This window comes from Phyllostomus discolor, chromosome 2 (genome assembly GCF_004126475.2).
Source record: "Phyllostomus discolor isolate MPI-MPIP mPhyDis1 chromosome 2, mPhyDis1.pri.v3, whole genome shotgun sequence".
NCBI classification, from domain to species: Eukaryota; Metazoa; Chordata; class Mammalia; order Chiroptera; family Phyllostomidae; genus Phyllostomus; species Phyllostomus discolor.
The window spans coordinates 125152355-125174204 of NC_040904.2; the positions used below are offsets into that span (position 1 = coordinate 125152355).

At 45.0% G+C, this 21850-nt stretch overlaps 2 protein-coding genes, 1 long non-coding RNA gene and 1 pseudogene across 3 annotated transcripts in view; 3 read left to right on the forward strand and 1 right to left on the reverse strand.

Moving 5' to 3' along the window:
• The window catches only part of TULP3 (TUB like protein 3), an 86941-nt gene extending 78322 nt beyond the window's left edge, over positions 1 to 8619 (forward strand). The window contains exons 9-11 of the mRNA XM_028532751.2: positions 5107 to 5205; positions 5574 to 5745; positions 6234 to 8619. Of these exons, the coding sequence (XP_028388552.1) occupies positions 5107 to 5205; positions 5574 to 5745; positions 6234 to 6367 (405 nt within the window). The 3' untranslated portion in view covers positions 6368 to 8619. The remainder of the gene's footprint in view (positions 1 to 5106; positions 5206 to 5573; positions 5746 to 6233) is intronic.
• LOC118498969 lies at positions 4312 to 21093 on the reverse strand. The gene is made up of 3 exons (XR_004901467.1): positions 21083 to 21093; positions 18211 to 18212; positions 4312 to 4474 (listed from the first exon to the last, which is right to left on the reverse strand). It is a non-coding gene; the product is annotated as an uncharacterized LOC118498969 (long non-coding RNA).
• On the forward strand, positions 15921 to 16573 carry LOC114514147 (annotated as a pseudogene).
• TEAD4 (TEA domain transcription factor 4) overlaps positions 19397 to 21850 on the forward strand; it is a 63859-nt gene continuing 61405 nt past the window's right edge. Inside the window, exon 1 of the mRNA XM_036018527.1 lies at positions 19397 to 19565. The gene's annotated coding sequence lies outside the window, so the exon portion shown is untranslated. The remainder of the gene's footprint in view (positions 19566 to 21850) is intronic.

The following is a 21850-nucleotide window of genomic DNA, read 5'->3' on the forward strand; positions in this document are numbered from 1 at the left end:
CTCCTCCTCCCACGCCCCTGCTGCTAGCCCTCCATGTGCCCTCCATTTCTGTGGTTCTGTTCCTGTTCTAGTTGTTTACTTAGTTTCTTTTGCTTTTGCTTTAGGCGTGGTTGTTAATAATTGTGTGTTTGCTGTCCTTTTACTATACATGTCTTTTCTTTATCTTCTTTTCTTAGAGAAGTCCCTTTAGCATTTCATAAAATAAGGGCTTGGTGATGATGAACTCCTTTAACTTGACCTTATCTGAAAAGCACTTTATCTTCCCTTCCATTCTAAATGAGAGCTTTGCTGGATAGAGCAATCTGGGATGTAGGTCCTTGTCTTTCATGACTTGGAATATTTCTTTCCAGTCCCTTCTTGCCTGTAAGGTCTCTTTGGAGAAATCAGCTGACAGTCTGATGGGAACTCCTTTGTAGGTGACTGTCCCCTTATCTCTTGCTGCTTCTAGGATTCTCTCCTTCGTTTTTACCTTGGCTAATGTAATTATGATGTGCCTTGGTGTGTTTCTTCTTGGGTCCAACTTCTTTGGGGCTCTCTGAGCTTCATGGATTTCTTGGAATACTGTTCCCTTTGCCAGATTGGGGAAGTTCTCCTTTATTATTTGTTCAAATACGTGCTCAATTTGTTGCTTTTCCCCTTCTGATTCTGGTACCCCTATAATTCGGATATTGGAACGTTTAAAGGTGTCCTGGATGCTCTTAATCTTTTCCTCGATTTTTTGAATTCTCATTTCATCATGCTTTCCTGCTTGGTTGATTCTGTCTTCCTTCTGGTCCACTGTATTGTTTTGAGACTCAGATTCCTTCCTTTCACTATTGGCTCTCCTCCGCATATCTTCCTGCATCTCTTTTATGGTAACCTGCATCCTTTCATCTAAATAGTGCCCAAAATCAATCAATTCCGTGAGCTTTCTGATCACCAGTGTTTTGAACTGTGCATCTGATAAATTGGCTATTTCTTGGTCGCTCAAAAGGATGAGTCCTGGGGGACTGATCTGCTCTGTTGAAAACATATCTTTCCCTGTCTCTCCTTTTTTTTTTTTTTTCCGGTCTGGTCACTCTTGTTACGGTGGGGGGGCGGAGCCTTAGGTGTTCACTGGGGCCGGGTACCCCAGTCGCTAGATTGTGACGTTATATGTGGGGGCGGGGGCGGGGGCGGGGGCAGGGACGGGAGGGAACAATGGCGGTAGTTCCGTTCTCCTGAGCTCAGACCCTTCTCTGGGCTCCCGGGCTTCGAGTTCTGCCCTGGTCCACAATCGCTGCCCCTCTGGGTCTGCCAGCCGCAGCTTGCGTACTCAGGGGTCACCGCTGCGTTCTTACTCCCCGGATGGCTGTTGTGCCGATTTTGCGCCAAATTTCCCCGACCTCCGCGCGCCTCCGACCCACGCCAGCCCCACGCCGCCCGGCTCGTTGTCTCCTACCAGTCTGGATGTACGGGTGTACTTCAACTTCTTGGCTGTCCAACTTCCATTCAGATAAATCCTCTGTTGGTTCTGGGCATTATTCTGTCTGCAAATTATTGTTGTAAATTATTGTTGTTCTAGTCTTGGTTGTGCGAGGAGGTACGGTGCGTCCACCTATTCCTCCATCTTGCCGGAAGTCCAAGTTCATTTATTTTTTTACTATTTTAGTATGTCTTGCCTTATCTGTTCTTCTCTTTTCCTAATGCCATTCGATTAGCACAGACCTTTATTACTTCTAAACCCACTGGCCAGAGGCTACAATAAATTATAAACTGATCTCTTTGCTTATAGTCTTTTTCTATTTATTCTGTACTGCTGCCAGGCAAATCTTCCTAAAATAGAATTCCAGTTGATCTTGTTGTTTTCCTGCTTCAAATCATTTTGACTACCCATTATGTACAGAATAAAACCCGAAATTTCCTTGCAGACGGTTCTAGCAGCACTCTCCCTGTCCTGTTCCTATCATTCTGGCCACAACAAACCTCTCTCCTGTTATCCTGTGCTCCACCTTATGATCTTCCCTCTCTTGAGAACCTTCCCTAGTTTCCCTCCTTGCCCTTTGCCATATCAACCGACATCATCAGAGGAGTCTTTCCTGACCACTAGACATGGTTGACATTCCTCTGTATACATCCTGACGGCACCCGCTGCTTCCTCTCAGAGTTAAGTAAGAAAGCAGGAAGGAATTAACCCAACTCAGCTGTTCCTTGATCTCAGAGTCTCAACATTTTTCCCCCCAAAGTCTCAGCATTTTAACTGTGCGTGACTGTCGTTTGTTTGCCTGTGGATACACACACACGTCCACATGCAAGGGGGGACCCAAAAACCCCAGAATTTATTAATAAAAATTTGCATATTCTTACATGTTTAAACTTTAGTCCCTTTCCAAGTACTGTCCATTTGATGCAATATACCTACTGAGACATTTATTCCACTGCTCAAAACAATTTTTGAACTAATCACTTTTGATGCCTTTTAGAGCTTCTGCTGTTTTTTGTTTCATCTCTTTCACATCGGCAATAAGTCCTCCTTCTGAGGACTTATTTTATCCAGAGAAACAAAAAAAGACACTTGGGACAGGAGTGGGTGAATAGGGAGGGTAGGGCACGAGGGTCATGCACTTTTGAGTCAAAAACTTCTGAACACTCAGCACAGTGTGGGCAGGTGTGCTCGTAAATCATCCATCATGAAATGGGCAAATGCTAGAAAGAGTCTTCAAAAAAATTCACGGAAGCTGAATGTAGCCTCTCACAACTCCACCAGCTGGTGCACTGATACAGATGGTTTCTTAGAACACTCACCTCGTGGGGGAAAGAGGAGGCCTGAACTATAAGGAGCCCACCCTCAACAAGATAATTAGGGGTTTTTGGGGGGTTTTCTTCATATTTAATGTACTTATTTATATATAATCTGCCTGGCTTGACAGGCATTTGAGTTTTTTACCTCCTGATACAGGCCCCATTTAATTTACACTGTAATTTTCACTGTAGATTTTATGATGCTGTGCCCTCTTTGGGAAATAAGGATTTATTTATTCATTTCTGATTTTTTAATCTTCACCTGAGGATATTTTTACTAATTTTAGATAGAAAGTGGGGGGAAGCGGGTGGTGAGGAGAGAAACATTAATCAGTTGCCTCCCGTACGTACCCTGGCTGTGATCAATCCTATAACCTAGATATGTGTTCTGATCAGGGATCCAACCCGCAACCTTTTGGTATATGGGATGATGCTCCAACCAACTGAGCTACCTGGCCAGGGCTAGGAATAAATACTTATTGATGACAAAAACTGGACTTTGCTCACAGTTGTCTCAAAGTTCATTTAAGATTAAGGAGTAAGGGTAATTTTTCAAGCCAGTAGAATCTGTTTAAAGTCAGGTGTTCAAATTAGGTTTAAAAAGAGGAATACAGATAATTAGTTTCCTGGTCTTGCTTTTCTGTCTCTCTTTAACTATACTAATAATAAAATAGCTTTTAGGGCTCTTGACCTTGTCAACATTTTACATGCCCAGGTAAGTCTCGTGTCAAGAATATGGTCTTGGCCCTGGCCAGGTAGCTCTGTTGGTTACATGCGTTGGACACTGGCCCACAGTGTCTGTGGTATTATGGATGAGATGAGATACATTCACATGGACTACTGAGTCCTGTGAAGGAAAAGGGACAGCATGACTACTCTCTCAAGGGGAGAGTGCCTCAGAGTGGTGTGGCCACCCCCTCAAGAGGAGAGTGTCTATCCTTGCCTTCACTGGTTTTTATTGGCTTTTAATTTGCACAGGAATACAGGTAAAGTTCATTAATCATTGTCAGGCAGTAAGGATCAAACAATAGACAGCATACAAAGAACTACAAAGGCTTACTCTGAGTCAGGGTCTGTTAGCTAAAGGGCTACAAAACTTTGGGGAACAAACTCATTTCCTGCTCGGATCTTTATCATTTAATTGAGAGCATTCTTGGCAAAGCAGGTTTCACAGGAGTTTATGTATTCTTTCTTAGGCCTGATCACGGCAGGGGGGTGGGGGGCGCGTGGGGGTAGGGCGGGGGGGAGGACCCAGGGGAACCCGCCAGAACCCGCTGGAACCCGTCTTTTCCAGCACAGGGCTGCACTGCCCTCTGTCATTGTTTCAGGCTTAAGTCAGGCAGGGGAAGTAAGGCAGCCAAGAGATTAGGAGACTTTTTGCAGGAATGCGACTCAGAATGAGGACTCGGGCTCAAGGGGTGAGGGCCTATCACCCCCTTTTGCTGTAGGCCCCCAAGTCCTTTCTTGGGGCCTCCACATGATCATGCCTGTCTTTGGTTGTTCCCCCCTTGGGGAATCTTACCCATCATTGGCTAACCGATCAAACATTGGGGGCCAGTTATGGACGAAGTAAAATGAGCAGAAGCAGTGCTCCTGCCAGGGAGATAAGCTTTGTCTCCTTAGTGGCTTGTGGTCTGAAGGTCGCTCACTCAGCCTTAGTCATGGCTGGGTTACAGCTTCCGAAACCAGGCAGGGCGATTCCCAACATCTCCCCCTTTTTGTTTTTTAAAATCAATTGTAGTTGTTAAGCCTCTAAAACCTACTATTTGCTGTTTTCGAATGCGATCACAAGAAAACAACTTCATATACATCATAAAGCGCAAATAAAGATTAAGACAAGGAGGAGCCCAAGAGCTGCCTAAGACCCAAGCTCCTAAGTTCAATTCATAGAAAAATGTTACAAATATAAGGGAATGACAAGAGTAAAAGGTCTGGTTACATTTCAGTCTTTGGGAGAATTAGCACAGACTTCAGAAAGCGCAAATCACAAAGCAGCCTAGGTATAATGCAGGCCTGATTTTCCGTGGGAGAACTTCTTTATGGGTATGGTCCTGTGTGCTGACTCACGCCCAGTGGTTTTCCATGTGGGTGCCTGGGCCACATTTCCATGTCTGGTGACGTGGTTCCCTACAGTTACAGCATTGTCCTGACATGTCAAGGTTAAGGGTTTGATCCCTGGTCAGGGCACATACAAGGGTCCACTAATGAATGCATAAGTAAGTGGAATGACAAATCAATGTTTCTCTCCCTCCCTGTTGCTCCCTCCCTCTAATAGAAAAGAAAAAAGGAAGGTGATCTTGTTTTCCTTTCTGTTTCCAAGTCCTGTCCTTTTTACCTGTCTTCCAGGAAACAAATGTACTTGGATTTAAAGGTCCTAGGAAAATGTCTGTGATCATTCCAGGGATGAATATGAATCATGAACGGATCCCATTTTGGCCACGAAATGTAAGAACATATCGAATCAGTAAAGGACTCTCAAAGACAAGCATACATTACAGAAGAGATCAACCCAAAACCCCAAAACTGGAGTATTGCTCGTTGTCTTCTAATTTAGGAGATCCATCACTCCAGAACCTCAGGATAAGTAGTTACAGATGAATTGCTGGAGTGCTTGATTTGCAACCAGTCTGCAAAGACAAATGCTAGACAATCTGTAAGGATCAAAAAACCCAGCTTAATTGATGACTTTGTTTCCGTTTTACCCTTTCTGAAATGGAGAAAATATTCCCCTATTTTACTTTCTCCCTCACAGAGTAGAGAATGAATGCTTTCTTACAGTTCTCTTACAAAGCAGTGACTTTCCTTTCAAACAGGACCATGAGAGCTTGCTTTCAAAATGGCAAAACAAAACCATGGAGAACTTGATTGAGCTGCACAACAAGGCCCCAGTCTGGAATGATGACACTCAGTCCTATGTCCTGAACTTCCATGGCCGGGTCACTCAGGCTTCTGTGAAGAACTTCCAGATAGTCCATGAAAACGACCGTAAGCCACAGGAAGGGCTGGGTGGGCACAGGGGGAAGGACGTTCTTACGCAGTGGGGAATGAACTTTTCCTATCCCTGATAGGGAGCTATATTTCTGAGAGAATTATCTCAGAAAGAAATGATTTCTTTGAAAAGACAAAACAACAGTTTTACAGTAAAACTTCTGAACCACTGAAGGTGGTGACTGAAGAGTGTGAGGGTGACTGAAGAGTGTGAGGTTGTTTGGGAAGCAAATGCAAGTGACCCTCACTCAGTACAGGTTCCTTGGCAACTCCAGCTAGTGAAGCTTGTGCTGTGCCCAGCAAAATCCTCTTAACTCATCTCTCCTCTTTCCCTTTCATGCTGGTCAGGAGTAGTCTCTCATCTCTGTAGCTGAGACTGCTGATTACCTAACCTATTTGGAGGATTTGTTTTTCTGTATGTTAACAGGCTTTTTCCCTGTACAACCACATTATTTTCTAATATCATATTTTCTCTGTGTTTCTAGCTGACTATATAGTCATGCAGTTTGGACGTGTGGCAGATGACGTGTTCACCCTGGATTATAACTACCCACTGTGTGCACTTCAGGCCTTCGCCATTGGGCTTTCTAGCTTTGACAGCAAGCTAGCGTGTGAGTGAGACAGAAACCACACACAGCTGGACTTTCTCACTACAGAGCTTTCAGGAGCAGGTAGTTGCCTACCTTGCTCTTGGCCCAGGGCATGAAGAGGGACAATCTGCACCTTTTGGAATAATCTCTGAATGTATGTATGTATGTGTGTATATACATACATGTATATGTGTATATACATACATGTATGTGTTATGTATACACATGTACACCACACACACACTTCTCTGGCTTTCACAGACCTGGTCAAGGACTATAGTTTGACATACGTGAGAAATTATTAAAAGCAGAGGGAGGTTCTTGTCCAGAGCACAATAATGACCCTCAAGGTATAGATTCTGTGCCTCAAGAGTCAGATTTCCTTGGAACCTTGTAGCTAGAATCAGGTTCTAATAATTAAATACTTGGGTCTCTTTTTTGAAGACCTTTTCCGAGAGGGACAGTCCCCTAAATTGACTTTAGTCTCTAGTTCTGCAAACTTTTTCTCCTAAAGGGCCAGATAGTCTCTCCCACAACTGCTCAGCTGTCATTGTAGCGCAGAAGTAGCCATAGCCAGTTCATACATGGGCGAGGGTGGCCTTCTTCCAGTGAAATTTTATTTATTTATAAAATCCGGCAACAGTCAGATTTGGCCTGTGGGCCATAGTTTGCCAACCTCTGCTTTAGGTATATCGTTATACTCTCTGGACTCGGGCATTTCCAAAATGGGCTCCTATCATGCAATGGTATGAGTGGGAAATGGAGAAATCCTACAGATTGAATCCAGAGAGGTACTCAGCTGCATTCACTGTTAACAAAGCATTACCTTGTTTTGGTGACGGTGGTTTGTAGAGTATCATTTATCATCAGAACTGGAAAACCCCAAAGTCCATGATCATTTTGAGTCCACACAGGTAGCCTAATTCCCCTAACCTACCCAACACACCCACGGGAGAAGGCAATGCCAGCCACTTTACCTTCCCCAAGAAAAGAACTCGAGATCACTAGGAAACAAATCTAGAATTGTATTGTCTTAACAACAGGGAATGTAGTATTTGTTTCTTAGAGTTAGCTTGTTGTCCCCATGGTGCTTGGAAGGTACTGATGTCACAGTCTCACTCTTCCCTCAGAGCAGATTGGCTGACACCAATCTCAGTCAAAGAGCCCATGGCCACATTTGTGATCGGTGATGTGAGAATTTTATATAATAATTTTAGCTCAGACTAAGAACTCCAGAGGTGACTTAGTCTATTTAAGACTGAGAGTAATTTGACAGTTGCCTTCATTTTCAACCCAGGAGTGCCTCCCCAAGCTGTATTAATATGGAGCGATGGTACAGAGGGACACACACACCTGTAGACCATGTAAGAAGTAAGAGATCGTTATGTGTCGAAACTTTCATTGTCGTTATCAAAAGCGGTGGCAGGAGAGGCTTGGTGAGGACCAGCTAACTCCTGAGCTCTGCAGGCCTTGTTGGGCAGAACTTGGGGCCTTTCTTCTTGAAATAAATATTATCAGCTCCCAGAAGCCTGTTCATTGGTACAGATGAAGCTGCTATCTTCCTCATAGATCATGAGTTTTGCTAAGTCGTTCAGATTATTAGCACCTCTGCTAATAATGTGACTCTGCTACCAGCTCACTGGTCTCAGAGTGTACCTGAATCTTGAGAACCCAATAATTTTGTGAGTGCTACATTCAGCATTGCTCAACACCCAAGCCTTTGTGCATGGAGCTGCTTGCCAGTATGGGGCAAGAAATCAATGGCCATCGTTCCATTTTGTTTCCCTTCTGTGGACTCTCTTTTTGCCTCTGCTTCCTGTTGTTCCATGCTCCATATCAAAGAGCAATGTGAAAGAAGGAGGTCTGGGAGATGAAAAGTCCTTTGGCTCCTCCCCACCTGCAAGTCCTATGTGATGTGTTTTGTCATGATTGGTTTCCATCTCAGGCATGCTTCCCATCAAGTGCCTCCTACATAGAAGTGCCCAAAGCCCTTCAGACCTCTGGTACCACCTTCCTCATGTACTGTCAGATGAGCTGCCCTCCTTGAAAACAGAAAGCTGATCACTCATGTCTGGTTGAAATAATTGACAGCATCTGGAGAAGGGGAGCCTCATGGGCTGACCAGATCTAATCCTGCTTCTTCCTGCTTGCTCTGACTCAGAGACATTTATACTCCAGCTTCATATACTTGCTGCTTGAATGTGCAGGTGATTGGTTTTATGTAAATCATATTTATACCTTTTGTATGCTACAAAAATAAATACTTTATATAAAAGTGGAAGTGTTGCCATTCTTCTTTTCAAAGCCCCATTTCTTTTTTTTTTTTAAGATTTTATTTATTTTTTGAGGGGAGAGAAGGAAGAAAGAGAGAAAAACATCAATGTGAGAGAGAAACATAGACTGGTTGCCTTGTGCACACCCCCAAATGGGGACCTGGCCTGCTACCTAGGCACTCTAGCTGGGAATTGAACCAGCAACCCTTTGGTTCACAGGCCAGCTCAATCCACTGAGCCACAGCAGCCAGGGCACAAAGCCCCATTTTTTACATAGTTCCTACTGTCACCACTTGGCAACAGTGAACTGATCTTCAAGGAAGCATCACCATAAACTCATCCCAGGGTCATGTGGGAGCCTGGAGACTAAGAAGTCTACATTCCAGAGACTGTAACCTCATCATTCACACGTCACCAAGAGTTTCTGCATAGATAAGGGAGCTAAGAGCCAGGCCTAGAGGGGGTCACAGAAGGGTAGGTTTTATCTCATTCTGGACACCTGCACTGGTCCTCCTCCTGGATCATCTTCATTGTATTCCTTACTGATTCAGCAGCAAAACCAATATCTAATAATGAAACAGACCACATCTCTTTCCATTAAGTGTTCACATTTTAAAGCTACCTTATGTGGACAAGTTTAGAAAAGTATGTGTTCACAAGTCTTTATCAGACTTTCCTGCCTTCATCAATGTCATAGTGATGAGTCCCAGGAAAGCATCAGGAAGAGCCTAAAAATCAGGATGAGAGCTGGAATCAAAGTTTGATTCTTACAGCTTTTCACATGATTCTTTTTGGCTAAGGTACATGGGTGGCCAAACAGGTTATTTATGACCAGTTTCATATACTTTTCAGTGACCAGGAATATATCAATGATTATTGACATGCAAGTTATCAGCAAGTGTTAATTTAAAAATCTAAAACAGACCTGCAAAAGGCTCTTTTTGATTATAAGTTTAATAGATCATAAAAGCAGCAAACTACCATCAGTTCACTTCCTTTAGATAGCATGACTGGTGCAGAAACAAAGCAGTGGATCAACCGAGGGAAAATCCCTGGGTTCTGGCCCTTTTTCCACTAGTGACATGTCATATGCCTTTTTCCTCATCTGTTGATTGAGAGATTTTCAATTATACAGTCATCTTCAATTTTTGAATTACATGGTTCTCTCCCCACTCATGCTGGCAACAATCTGGAATTCCTATAAATGTTTTGAACTGAGCTCTCTGGCTACCTTTTAGACAGATACAAGTTGTTTGTGGCTGAAGATAGTGCTGGGAGGAGAACATACAGACCTCGGGAAAAGACCCTAGGTGCCTGAGCTAAGGAACTAGAGGGGAAGATTCTGGAGTGGCAGAAGTGCACAAAATAGAACTATAATCTCACGCTTGGGAAGTGCATAACCTCAAAGCTGCTTTTCCCCAATCACTAGGGACATCTTGCTTCGTGGAGAAAATCCTGGGGTGTTGCAAGCTGCCCTTCAGAGCCACCAGCTCCCCTTCTGGATAGAATGGCTCCTGCCCTTGTCCTCAGGCCATATGTTTGATATCTGCTTCTTTCCAGTTGGTAGCCCTCTTAAAGTTCCTCATGTGGACCCCGGCTAGGGGCTTGCCAAGGACTAACCAGATTCTGTCCCACCCCTCAGACATGTGTTCTTGACCAATTGCATGCTATTTTGCTTCCTCTACCCACTTAGGTCTCCTAGTTATCATAGTCAGTGTATATTCTTTAAAAGTCTTACGGTCTTGATCAACCAACACAGAACTCCTCTCATTCACAAAAACCTAAGGATGCCACAGTGAATGCAGGATTTGTCTTCAGTACTGTCAGAACTTTAGGCAAACCCTAACTATGCCAAAGATGGTTTCCTGGCACCACCTACTGACCAATGATGCACATTACAAACTTTAAAATGAATAGCACAGATTGCGACCTCCAGATGAGGTAGTCACAAAGGGCTCAGGGTGATTTCAACAAGTGGACCTTGTAATCTACCCAGTAAAGTTGTGCTATGGCATGACTGTTCTGAAGGACTGAGGACAGTAGTATTTCTGGAGCTTAGAAACCAATTGAGGTAGTCCAGGTAAAATGCCTGGGATCTGGCACATAGTAAACATTTAGTATAGGACAGTGGCAAATATATTCATGCACATTCTTTTAAAATAAAACAATGCAACCTGAGGTGGTGTGGCTAAGTGGATTGAGCGCCAGCCTCCGAAACAAAAGGTCACTGGTTTCAATTCCCAGCTGGGGCATATGCCTGGGTTGCAGAGCCAGGTCCCCAATTGGGGGTATGCAAGGGGCAATCAATCAATGTATCTCTCACACATCACATCAGTGTTTCTCTCTCTCCCTCCCTTCCCATCTCTCTAAAAATAAATGAAAATCTTTTTGAAAAAGATTAAAAACAATGTATCCCAGTTGACTTTTTAAGCCATGCAATTACATAAAGCCATGTAATTGTTAACTGCTCATAAAGCAATTTTAAGGATATTTTAAAAGTTTTTGCCCTGGCTGGCATAGCTCAGTGGATTGAGTGCAGGCTATGAACCAAAGTGTCGCAGGTTTGATTCCCAGTCAGGGTACATGCCTGGGTTGCAGGCCAACACCCCCAGCAACCGCACATTGATGTTTCTCTCTCTCTTTCCCTCCCTTCCCTCTCTAAAAATAAATAAATAAAATCTTTTAAAAAGTTTTATTGATTGATTTTAGAGAGGAAGGGAAAGAAACATCGATTTGTTTTTCCACTTATTTATGCATTCATTGGTTGATTCTTGTATGTGCCCTGACTGGGGATTGAACCCGTAACCTTGGTGTATTGGGATGATGCTCTAACCAACTGAGCTACCCAGCCAGGGCTATATAAGGCAGTTTCAGATGGTCTTCCAGGGACTGTGTTGAAAAGGAAGAAAAAACAGCATTGTTTTTCTGGGTAACTAAATATCCATGTTCAATTCTCATCCCAGTCCTACCTTACATTCCTTATTTTGTATCCATCTCTCTATTTCTACTTGGGGGCACAGCCCAGGCCAAAATAGTCTTGATATTATTTTAATGGAAGTTTTTAAAATATGAAATGGGCCTCCCTGATTTGTTCTGGCTCTGCCTAGTCTTTTGGTCCATCAGGCCCGAGCGAGCTTCTTTGCACGTTGCCTTCTAGCCTGGCTGTGGTCTGGGAGTGGAAGTGCACAGAGGGTGAACCTGGTGGGGAGTGGCAGTGGGAGTGCTCCAGGTAGGTTACCACTGTTTGTTACACATTTTGGCTTAATGTAGTGGTTCTCAAGCTTCAGGTTTATTTTAACATCTAGTTAAGCACCATCTACCCAGATTCTGTCTCATGATTTTAAAGGATTCTGAGAGTAAAAATCCAGTAGTTCCCTCTCTTCTGTAATGTGGGGGCAGGAAGGTTAGGAAGGAAGAATGGTCAGAGAGGAAAGGAGGGGCATACTCAGACAAGGGCCAGGAATTAGATCAAGATTTTAGAAGTGGGGTCTAAATGGAATTTCTGGAGTACTAAGGCATGTTCAGGACAAACTACATCAATGTAAGATAAAAATATGACCTTAAGCTCTGACCAGTGTTGGCTCAGTTGGCTGGGCATTGTCCCGCACAGCGCCGAAAGGTGTCTGATTCGATTCTCAGTCAGAGCACATGCCTGGGTTTCGGGTTTGTCCCTGGGTGCTTATGAGAGGCAACCGATGGATGTTTTTCTCACTTTTCTGTTTCTCTCCCTCTCTTTCTCTGTCCCTTCCTTCTCTCTAAAAATAAATAAAATAAAATCTTTAAAAAATATGTATGACCTTAAGCCCTGGCCAGGTGGTTCAGTTGGTTAGAGCAGCATCCCACACACCACAAAGGTTGGGGGTTTGATTCCCAGTCAGGGCACAAGCCTAGATTTCAGGCAACCAATTGATGTTCTCTCTCTCTACTCCCTCTGCTCTCTCTAAAATCAATAAATGTATACTTGGGTGAGGATTAAAAAAAAAACGACCTTAAAAATATCCTGATTTTGCCTTTGGTAGTCTTATACATCGGATATATAGGTACAAATTTTAAATAACAATTTTATATGGTTTTAAAAAAAAGTTTAAAGACTGTATATAATTAAAACCTCCTTCCACATGTGTCCTCCTTATTTCCCTTGCCTGTCATACTCTTATATAGTTAACCATGTTTAATTTCTTTCCAGTTTCTTTATGCAAAAAAAAAGTATTTGTAATTTCCCACCCTTTGTGTACAAACAGTAGCATGTGATACTTTCAGCTCAGTAGCTTGCTTTTCTCAGTTGATACATCCTGGAGATATTCCCATGTCCATAAATACAGTCCTTCCTCATACTTGTCTGTGCTCCACAGTATTTCATCGTGGGAAGTACCACAGTGCTTCTAACTGGTCTCCTATACAGAGACAATTTGCACATTAAGAAATTTTATCACCATGTTTTGAGTATATACAGTGTTCCAGGGATCCCTGTTACTTTAAATTTTTTCACTCTTCATGCTCAATAACTCTCACATTACACCTTTACACTTGACGTGTGCCACAGTCTGGATTCTTTTCTTGGTTCTGCAAGTGTTACCTGTGTGCTCAACATCTTTTGGATGCTACATAGCTGTGCCGTCCAATGCCATAGCCATTAGTCACATGTAGCTATTAGGTTTAAATGAAGTAAAATACATGTCAGTTCTTCAGTCATGCTAGCTATTTGCAAGTTCTCAATAGGCACATGTGGCTAGTGACTACCATATTGGACAGGCAGATGAAGAACGTTTGTTATTTTAGAAAGTTCTCTTGGAGAGCACTGGTCCACAGAAACCTCATTTTTAGGTTTTCAGAACTTAATTGTCTTCTCAACAGTTCTCCCAACTGGAAGTTGTTACTTGTCTAGCTCCCTCATTAGCCTGTTAGCTTGAGAGGCAGGGATTGTGGCATTGCTCTGTGTATCCCTACTGCCTCCCTAAGCACAGCGCCAAGGACATCATACATGTTCAGTGGGTATGGAATGAAAAACAGTGACGAGGAAAGCGAGGCTCAATATAAGTGTGCCCAAGGTCATAATTAGTATGTGGCCAAGCTGTTACTGGACCTGAGATTGTTTAATTCCCCAGTAAGGTCACAGAACATGACTAAGTTAACTTTTATTTTTAAAATATTGTATTAGAGTTACTGAAAATGAATATTTAACTGAATAAGGCTGGAGGAAGCCTTTTCTTCCTTTTGATTTTTTAAAGGAAGATCCTAGATACCTGATCCAAAAGATACCCTGGGAACCTCAGAGAAACTCTGAGGTTATATGGAGAAGGCTTCGACCACTGGGCTCTGGAAACCAATAGTTTTGTTTCAGTGTGGAAATCCACTGTACTAGTTTGCTAGAGCTGCTACAATAAAATACCACACATTGGGTGGCTTTAACAGAAATTTAGTTCTCATGTTCTGGAGGCTAGACGTCCAACATGAAGGTGTTGGCAAGTTCTGAGGCCGCTCTCCTGGGTTTATAGACGGCCATCTTCTCCCTGTGTCTTCACATGGTCCGCCCTCTGAGTCCTCTGTGAGTTGTCCCTGTCTTAATTTCCTCTTCTTAAAAGGACACGAGTCAGATTGAATTAGGTCCCGAGATAAAGATCTGATTTTAACTTACCTCTCTAAAGACATTATTTCCAAATCTAGTCACATTCCAACGTACTGGGTATTAGGACTACAACATGAATTTGGGAGGGGGACACAGATAAGCCGTAGTGTCTTTCACACTTTTTTAGGGTTTTTTAAATTTATTTATTTATTTTACTCTATTTTTATTGATACTATTACAGATGTTTCCATCCCCCTCCCCTCTTCGCCCCCCCTCTACCCAGCCCCTGTCCCCACTTCCCTCAGGCCATCACCACAGCATTGTCTGTGTCTATGGGTTATGCATGTATGTATGTATGTTCTTTGGCTAATCCCTTCACCTTTCATCCATTCTCCTCTCGCCTCTGACAGCTGTCAGTCTGTTCCATGTGTCCATACATCTGTTTCTATTTTTTTGTCAGTTTATTTTGTTCACTAGATTCCACACATGAGATCATATAGTATTTGTCATTCTCTCACTGGTTTATTTTACTCAGCATAATAATCTCCAGCTGTTGCGAAAGGTAAGCTTTCCTTTTTTTTCTTTTTACTGCCATGTAGAATTCCATTGTGTAAAAGTACCACAACTTTTTATCCACTCATCTACTCTTGCGTACTTGGACTATTTCCAGATCTTGGCTGTTATAAATAACATTGTTATGAACATAGTGGTGCATATATCCTTTCAAATTGGTGTTTGGGATTTTTAGGATATATTCCCAGAAGTGGATTGCTGGGTCAAAGGCAGTTTCATTTTTAATTTTCTGAGGAAATTCCATACTGGTTTCCACAGTGGCTGCACCAGTCTGCATTCCCACCAACAGTGCGCAAGGATTCACTTTTCTCCACACCCTCTCCAACACTTGTTCGTTGATTTATTGATGGTAGTCATTCTGGTAGGTGTAAGGTGATATCTCATTATGGTTTTTTAATTTGCATCCCACATTTTTCTTTGATGAAGGGATAACAGAACTAATATTATGCTTACCAAATTACAGACTGCTTATATTCTATAGAGGGGAAAAAAAGACTCCAAACAACTTTGATAAAAATCTGTTTGTCCTTCAAAACACAAGATTCAGTTCAGCTGTGATGGAGTGAAGAGTCTTCTTAAGGAAAAAACACCTGGAAATTCTGTGTGGAGAGATTACACAAGGAAAGGCAGTAGAGCACCAGTTGACCACAGCAGCTAGCACATTGTGCTTTTGAAGGTGGGACAGGGTGTGCTTGGAAATATCTCAAAAGCAGTAGGTTTGCCCGTTACCTGAAGACTAGGAAACAATTTTTCCTTGACTCTGTCCTTGTCAACTTTTTCTCAGGCTATTAAATTCAGTTGTAGGATTTTTTTTCTTACCATGTGGAAGAGTTACAGAAAGGTTAGACATATGGTACTCGTCACCTTCTGTCCTCTCATTAAGAAACAAGGACAAATTTGTTATAGAAAATAAACAAGAATAAAAATGAGATAAATAAATCCTTTATCTTCAAGCTGTCAGAGATAAGTATTCTAAAATATTTTTCACCCTGGCTGGTGCGTGTCAGTGGGTTGAGTACCAGCCTGCAAACCAAAACGTCACTGGCTAGATTCTAGTCAGGGCACATGCCTGGGTTGCAGGCTGGGTCCCCTGTTAAGGGTGTGTGGGAGGCAACCGATCGATGTCTCTCCCTCTTTCTCCTTTCCCTTCCCCTCTTTCTAGAAATGAATAAATAAAATCCTTAAAAATGTTTTCAACTTATTTTTCAAAAACAGGATCATCCTATATATGCTGTTTTTAAAACTCACTTTCCCCGCTACCTTTCCAGCTCTGGTCCCAGATGCAGTAGCAGCCGCGATGTTAATGCCCAAGAACCAGACTGCCGTCTATGAACTTTTTAGGGAGGGAGTGATGGTGGCTAAGAGGGATACGCACGTGGCTCTATACCCTGAGCTGGCAGACAAGAATGTGCGTAACCTTCAGGTTACGAAGGCCGTGCTTTCTCTCAAATCACGAGGCTGCGTGATGGAACAGTTTACCTCGAGGCATTTCTACTGGTACCTTACTAACGAGGGCACCCAGTATCTCCGTGTTTACCTCTCCCTGCCCCCTAAGATCGTGTGCTGCAGCTGCCCTGAGATTGGCAAGCCAAAGCCCACAGGTCTGGAGAGCAAGTGACCTGCAAGACTCACACAAGGGAAAGCTGACAGAGACATGTACAGACGGAGCACTGTGCCCCCTGGTGTGGACGCTAAAGCCCAGGCCAGGGCTGCGTTAGCAACCAAATTCCAGTTTAGAGGTGGATTTGGTCGTGGACCTGGTCAACCGCCTCAGTAAAGTTTGAAGGATTATTTTGTGTTGAATAAACTTGTGGTCAGAAAATTAATAACAATAATCAAATAAAATCTACTTTTCCACTTATAGCATGAATGTTTGCTTTACTAAAAAACATCTTGTTATTAACAGCTGTAAAGAATTTCATCACACAGATGTTGCGCTTGATTAACACAGTATCATATACTGGATAATTTGTTTAACTACGACCATAGCAGCTGGAAAAACAAAGTTTATTAAAGGAGTGGAAATTATACCAAACATGATAAAAGTAATATGATTTTGGACTTCGATTTTGTAGTACAGATAACACAGATACCCTCCCCACATCAAGACAGGCCTGGACCACACCCCCTCTTTCTGCACCACTCATGCACAAGCCTGAGTGACTGTCCATCTGCAGGACCAGGTAGAGCAGCCTGGATCACTAGGAAGTGAGGGGAGCTGTGGATTCTGTGGCATAGTTTGAAGGGATATGCATCTCTTCTAGCTGGATCCAGACAGATGAAATATTTCTACCAATAGAGTCATTCCTGAGGGTCAATGAATGAGAGTTCTGTCCCTTAAATACTCCTGGTAAGAGCAGGGCACATGTGTAATCAGTCTTTACCCAGAGGGACTTCAACAGCATGGGAACATGACATTTGTGAGAGCTTTCTAGAAGCCAGTGAGGGCATGGACCAGGAGGCTTAAGTCCTGAGGTCACACGCTGCAGCTGGGATCATTTATGGTCTTGGGTAGTTAAAATTTGGAAGGAATAAGCCAGTCTGTTCTCCAAATTTCCTCTCAGTAGTCTGCACGGAAGTGACACTGAAAGGTTGTTCTGTCTAAACCCTGGACTCTGTCTTGCCTTCCCTCTCAATCCTCTGACCTGGCTAGACCCACCTACCAACATAACCTGTTCCTCCCTTCGTTTGAATTCTCAGTGAATGTTACCATCATTTGTTCAGTTATCAGATTTAGTGATTTTTGTTTCCTTTCTCACCCTCACAGCCCACCTAGTCATTAGTTATTCATTTTGCCTCTGGATTATTCCCTAAATCTTTTTCCACATCCTCAACCTCAGGACCACTGCCTGAGTATAAGGCATCTGATTTTCCAATCCAGCCCTAGAAGGGTCTATCTGACATTGGTACTGATTATGTCACACCTGTGACATTCAGTATGGGATGTAGTGATCGTCACAAGCTGGCACCCACTAATTGTAATCTATTCTCCCCAGCTCCTATTCTCCAGCCACATCAATTTATAAGACTTCTCCTTATCACCCCTTCTGTACCACACCTTTGTGGGTATTCCAGTCAAAATTTGGCAAACTCTCATTTATCTGTCAAGAGCTAGATTATATGTCCCCCTTGTAACTTGAATTTCCTTGTTCCTTATTTTGGTATAATCGTTTCCTCTTCCCATCTAGATTGTGAGCTTCTTGAGGGTAGGGCAGGACTTACCCCTGCATTTAGCATGGTGCTCAGTAAAAAGACACTCAACAAATGGTTATATTAAAGGGCTAGTGCCTATATACTCCTGTATTGCAATCCGTTCATGTGTATGAGGTGTGACCAGGTCTGGTGTGAGTCATTAACAAGCATACCAGAGTTTATATATGCAAACAAGAGCTGCTGCCTTCAAAGTCTTCTCCTTCTGAGACTGGATACTTCTGACAGTGATGCTGTCATTGCTCAAAACATCTTTGGAATACTCTCAGAAACAACTTCAGCACTCAAATCACTTTCTTTCCAATATCCTCTGTGGTAGCATTTTTTTGTTTTTTCAATATTTTTAATGCACTTATCCCAGATCACAAGATGGTGCTGGATGGAAGATAAGATAAATCAGATATTTACTCAGTCTTTAAGGAAGTTTCTGATTGGTGAGGGAGATAAGACCTGGACAACTATTGCAATTCAAGGTTAAGTGACAATAGTCCATAGAGGTTGTATTTGATTTTTGGAAAAAGCCAAAGTCCTTTGGTTTCAACCTCCCAACAAGGTGGGTGCAGAGGTATGTGATAACATCCTGCTTTAAGCCATTATGTTCTGAAGACTTCCAAATGGGAGCCCAGTGCGTTTCCAGGACCTCTCTCCCCTTAAGATACTAAATTCTCCTGGTGTGTTTGTTTAAAATCGATACCCCACTTTACGACAATGCTCTTCCTTGTATAGTCTTCTCAGCTAAATGATGAGCTTTTTGAGGGCAAGTGCTGACGTCTTATCCTTCATCAATGTTTTCACACCACCTGGTGGACATATCATACCTGTTGGATACTCATTGAGTTACTCCGTTCCCCCTTGAGTACTCTGTACTGACAGCTCTGCGGATCAGCAAGCGACAGATGGGAAAGGATGAGGACTACTGCCGGGAGGGGACCAGTGGGGGCACTGGAAGAGAATCTGGGACTAGAGCCCGCAGTTCCTGCTTCCTGGTTCCCTGGAGCGAAGGCCCCACGGTGTGTGCCGCTGAGAGGCACCCGCCCCTCCCCTGCCTTTCACGGACTTGAGCGCAGGGACATACGTCCGCCCGCCGCCGGGGACGCGGAGGGTAACGAGGTGCGAAGCCGGGGCCTGGTCCACAGACAAGACACCACCGCCCTGGCTAAGGGGAAGGCTTTCAGCTCCTAGGAAACTGAGTAAGAGACTCCGCCCGGTGGGGCAGGAACCCGGAGCTTGGAGCGAAGAGTCCGGCCGAGAGATCAAAGGGAAAGTTTGTGTGCAAGCAACCTCTGAGGCCGGATCCCGAAGCTGAGGTCAAAGTCGGGGGTCAGCGCCACACTGCTCCGCGCCCGCCGCCCCTCCCCCGTCCGGCTCCCTCCCGCGCTGGCCCCGCCCCGCCCCGCATCCCCCTCCCCCCGTCGGCCCACTTCCCAGTCTCCACCCCGAGGGGCCGGTGGCGGGGCCGCCACTCCCTCCGGCTCCCTCCCTCAGCTGCGCGCATCTCATACCAGCCCTCATTCCGCACATTCCAGCCTCCCTCCTTTCAAACTCCAGGCCGGTGGCGGGAGGGTCCGCAGCTCCGGCTCCAGCGCCAGCTGCCTGGTTCCCCAGGTGAGTGCCCGGCTCGCCGCGCGCCCCAGCCGCGTGCTCCACTGGTTCCTTTCTTTCCGCCTCGCCCCTTCCCGCCCTGAAACGCGGGCTCCGGCCGCGCTGGGGGCTCCGTCGCCCTCTTATACCCTGCTCCCTTCGCGGCTGCCGGACCCCTCTTCTGTTCCCCCCGCCCCCCGCGCCGGCCAGCTTCTCCGGCTCCCTTCCCCTGGCCGTTGACTCACCGCTCCAGGAATAGGGATCTCCTGTGTTTTCCCGGCAGTCCCGTTCTGGGAAAACTCCTCCCTCCGCGCACCGCTCCGCGAGTCAGACGGGGTGGCAGCGAACTGGGCTCGGGGCGCTGGGTCGGCTGGGTTTGCTGCCCCGCCTTCCTCCCCACCCTGCGGGTCGTCCTCCGAGCTGGAGCCGGGTTTCCGCGCGCTGATCTCCGGCGTCCCTGCAGAGCCTGCTCCGAGCTCCCGGGAACCCAGCGGAGTTGCGGCTTCGAGAGTTGGCGCGCCGAACAAGACTCCTAGAGCTAACTTAGCGCAGCTGCCGCATCTTCCCGCACTCTGGGACCGGTAAGGCTGCGGCGCCGGGAGGTGCAAGGAGATGTTAGGTCTTCGCGGGAGGGCAGGCATTGGTGTGTGTGTGTGTGGGGGGGTGTGCGTGAGGAGCTCTGAACCGGATGGACTAGGAAGAGGGCTGGGCACGTGGAGCCCGGGGTGGGATACGAGGCTCGTGGGGAAAGGGGAGTCTGGAGAGCTGAAAGGACCAGAGGTAGAACCGAGAGCCCCAGAGATGGAAGAGACCTAGCGTCCACGCCTCTTTATCCTGTTTGGCCCTTTTGGGGCTTGCAAGATATCCCTGGAGGTAGGTATGTTGATTGTTTTAAGTGCTAAGGCTGTGCTAGAGCCGAGGGGACCTTACCAAGGTCCCTGCTCTCCAGGGCTGAGAAGTCTGATGTTTCCATGATGGGATTTGTAGATCTAGGGAGTGGAACTCCCAGATCTCAAAGCAGACCTTTCCCAGGAACACGCCCTCTGTGCGCAGGTGTGTAGAGGGAGTTCTGGTCAGACCTAGTGGATATCTGATGAACTCACTGTGAGGTAGTCTGACTGTCCTATCTCCTTAGTTTTGGGTGTATGTGAGGGTAGTATCTGTTCACATATGACTCACCTTGGCTTCCAGTAGGTGCATTTGTTTGAGTCTGTTTCCACTTGAGAAAGAGTGCTGTCTGCCTGAGTGTTTGTGCATCTCTAAGTGTGTATTTTTCTGTGAGGATGCTGGTTTGGGGCATGACTGTTCTTCCTCCCTGCATTACTGGGCCAGAGACAGTGCCTCTGGCTGTATGTGTGCAGGGATAACTTGTGGCTGTTGGAGCTTGTGGCCCACAGGCTCCCCTGGTCCTGGAGTGGGCAGAGCTCACTGAAAGCTGTGTTTCTGAGGGAGAGTGGGTTCTGTACTAGCTTGAAACAGTTAAGAAAACAAGCTGTAGAAGGCCAGAGGGAGCTGAGATCTTTGTGGTTTGTTGATGGGACAGGTTGTTGAAGATGAGAGTTGAGGATGATTATGGGGATGGACCCTCCCCAGCCAGAAAGAGGAGACCATTTGAACTTTGAGACTTGTGTAGACAACACTTTTAAAGTGGCCCCAAAGATAAAGAGAAATTCATGTATGCCAGCCAGAACTATTCTCTACTGGTCTAACTCTCCTTGAAGCTGCCCCTGCTGTCAAATGGATGAATCTTCCTATCTTTACAACTTGCTAGACTATTCTGTACTTTCCTACTAGCACATACTAGCTCATGTCATAAGTGCTACAGTGCCAGCCTGGGAGGGAAGGGCTGCCTCTGATTTGCTAGTTGACCAGTGGGAAGACCCCCCACCCCAGGGTGTCCCAGTTTCCCCATCTCTTTATTTCTGCTTTGCTTTCTATTTTCCCTCCATTTGGGGTTTTACTATCTGGAAGCATTTTCAGGGAGTGAACTGGGTAGGGGACAGAGCCAAAATGTCCAGGAGATTCACAGAAGGGACATAGCCAGTGGGATTACAGAAGCAGACCTAACCTCAGAGTTCTGCATTTCCACAACATGGTGATGTGGGCATAATGTTTAGGATTTCTTAGCAGGAAGGAACAAGGCACTCTCATTGGGGTGGGAACTCTGGTCACTGCTCCTCCATGGACCCTGAGGATGCAAATGTTCTGGTGGGACTGTCCTCACTCTCAATTGCTTAGGCCCGGTGTGCAGCTGGGGCTTCCAGGCTGTCTGGTCTAAAGGCAGCATTGATGGAGTCGAAAAGGTACTG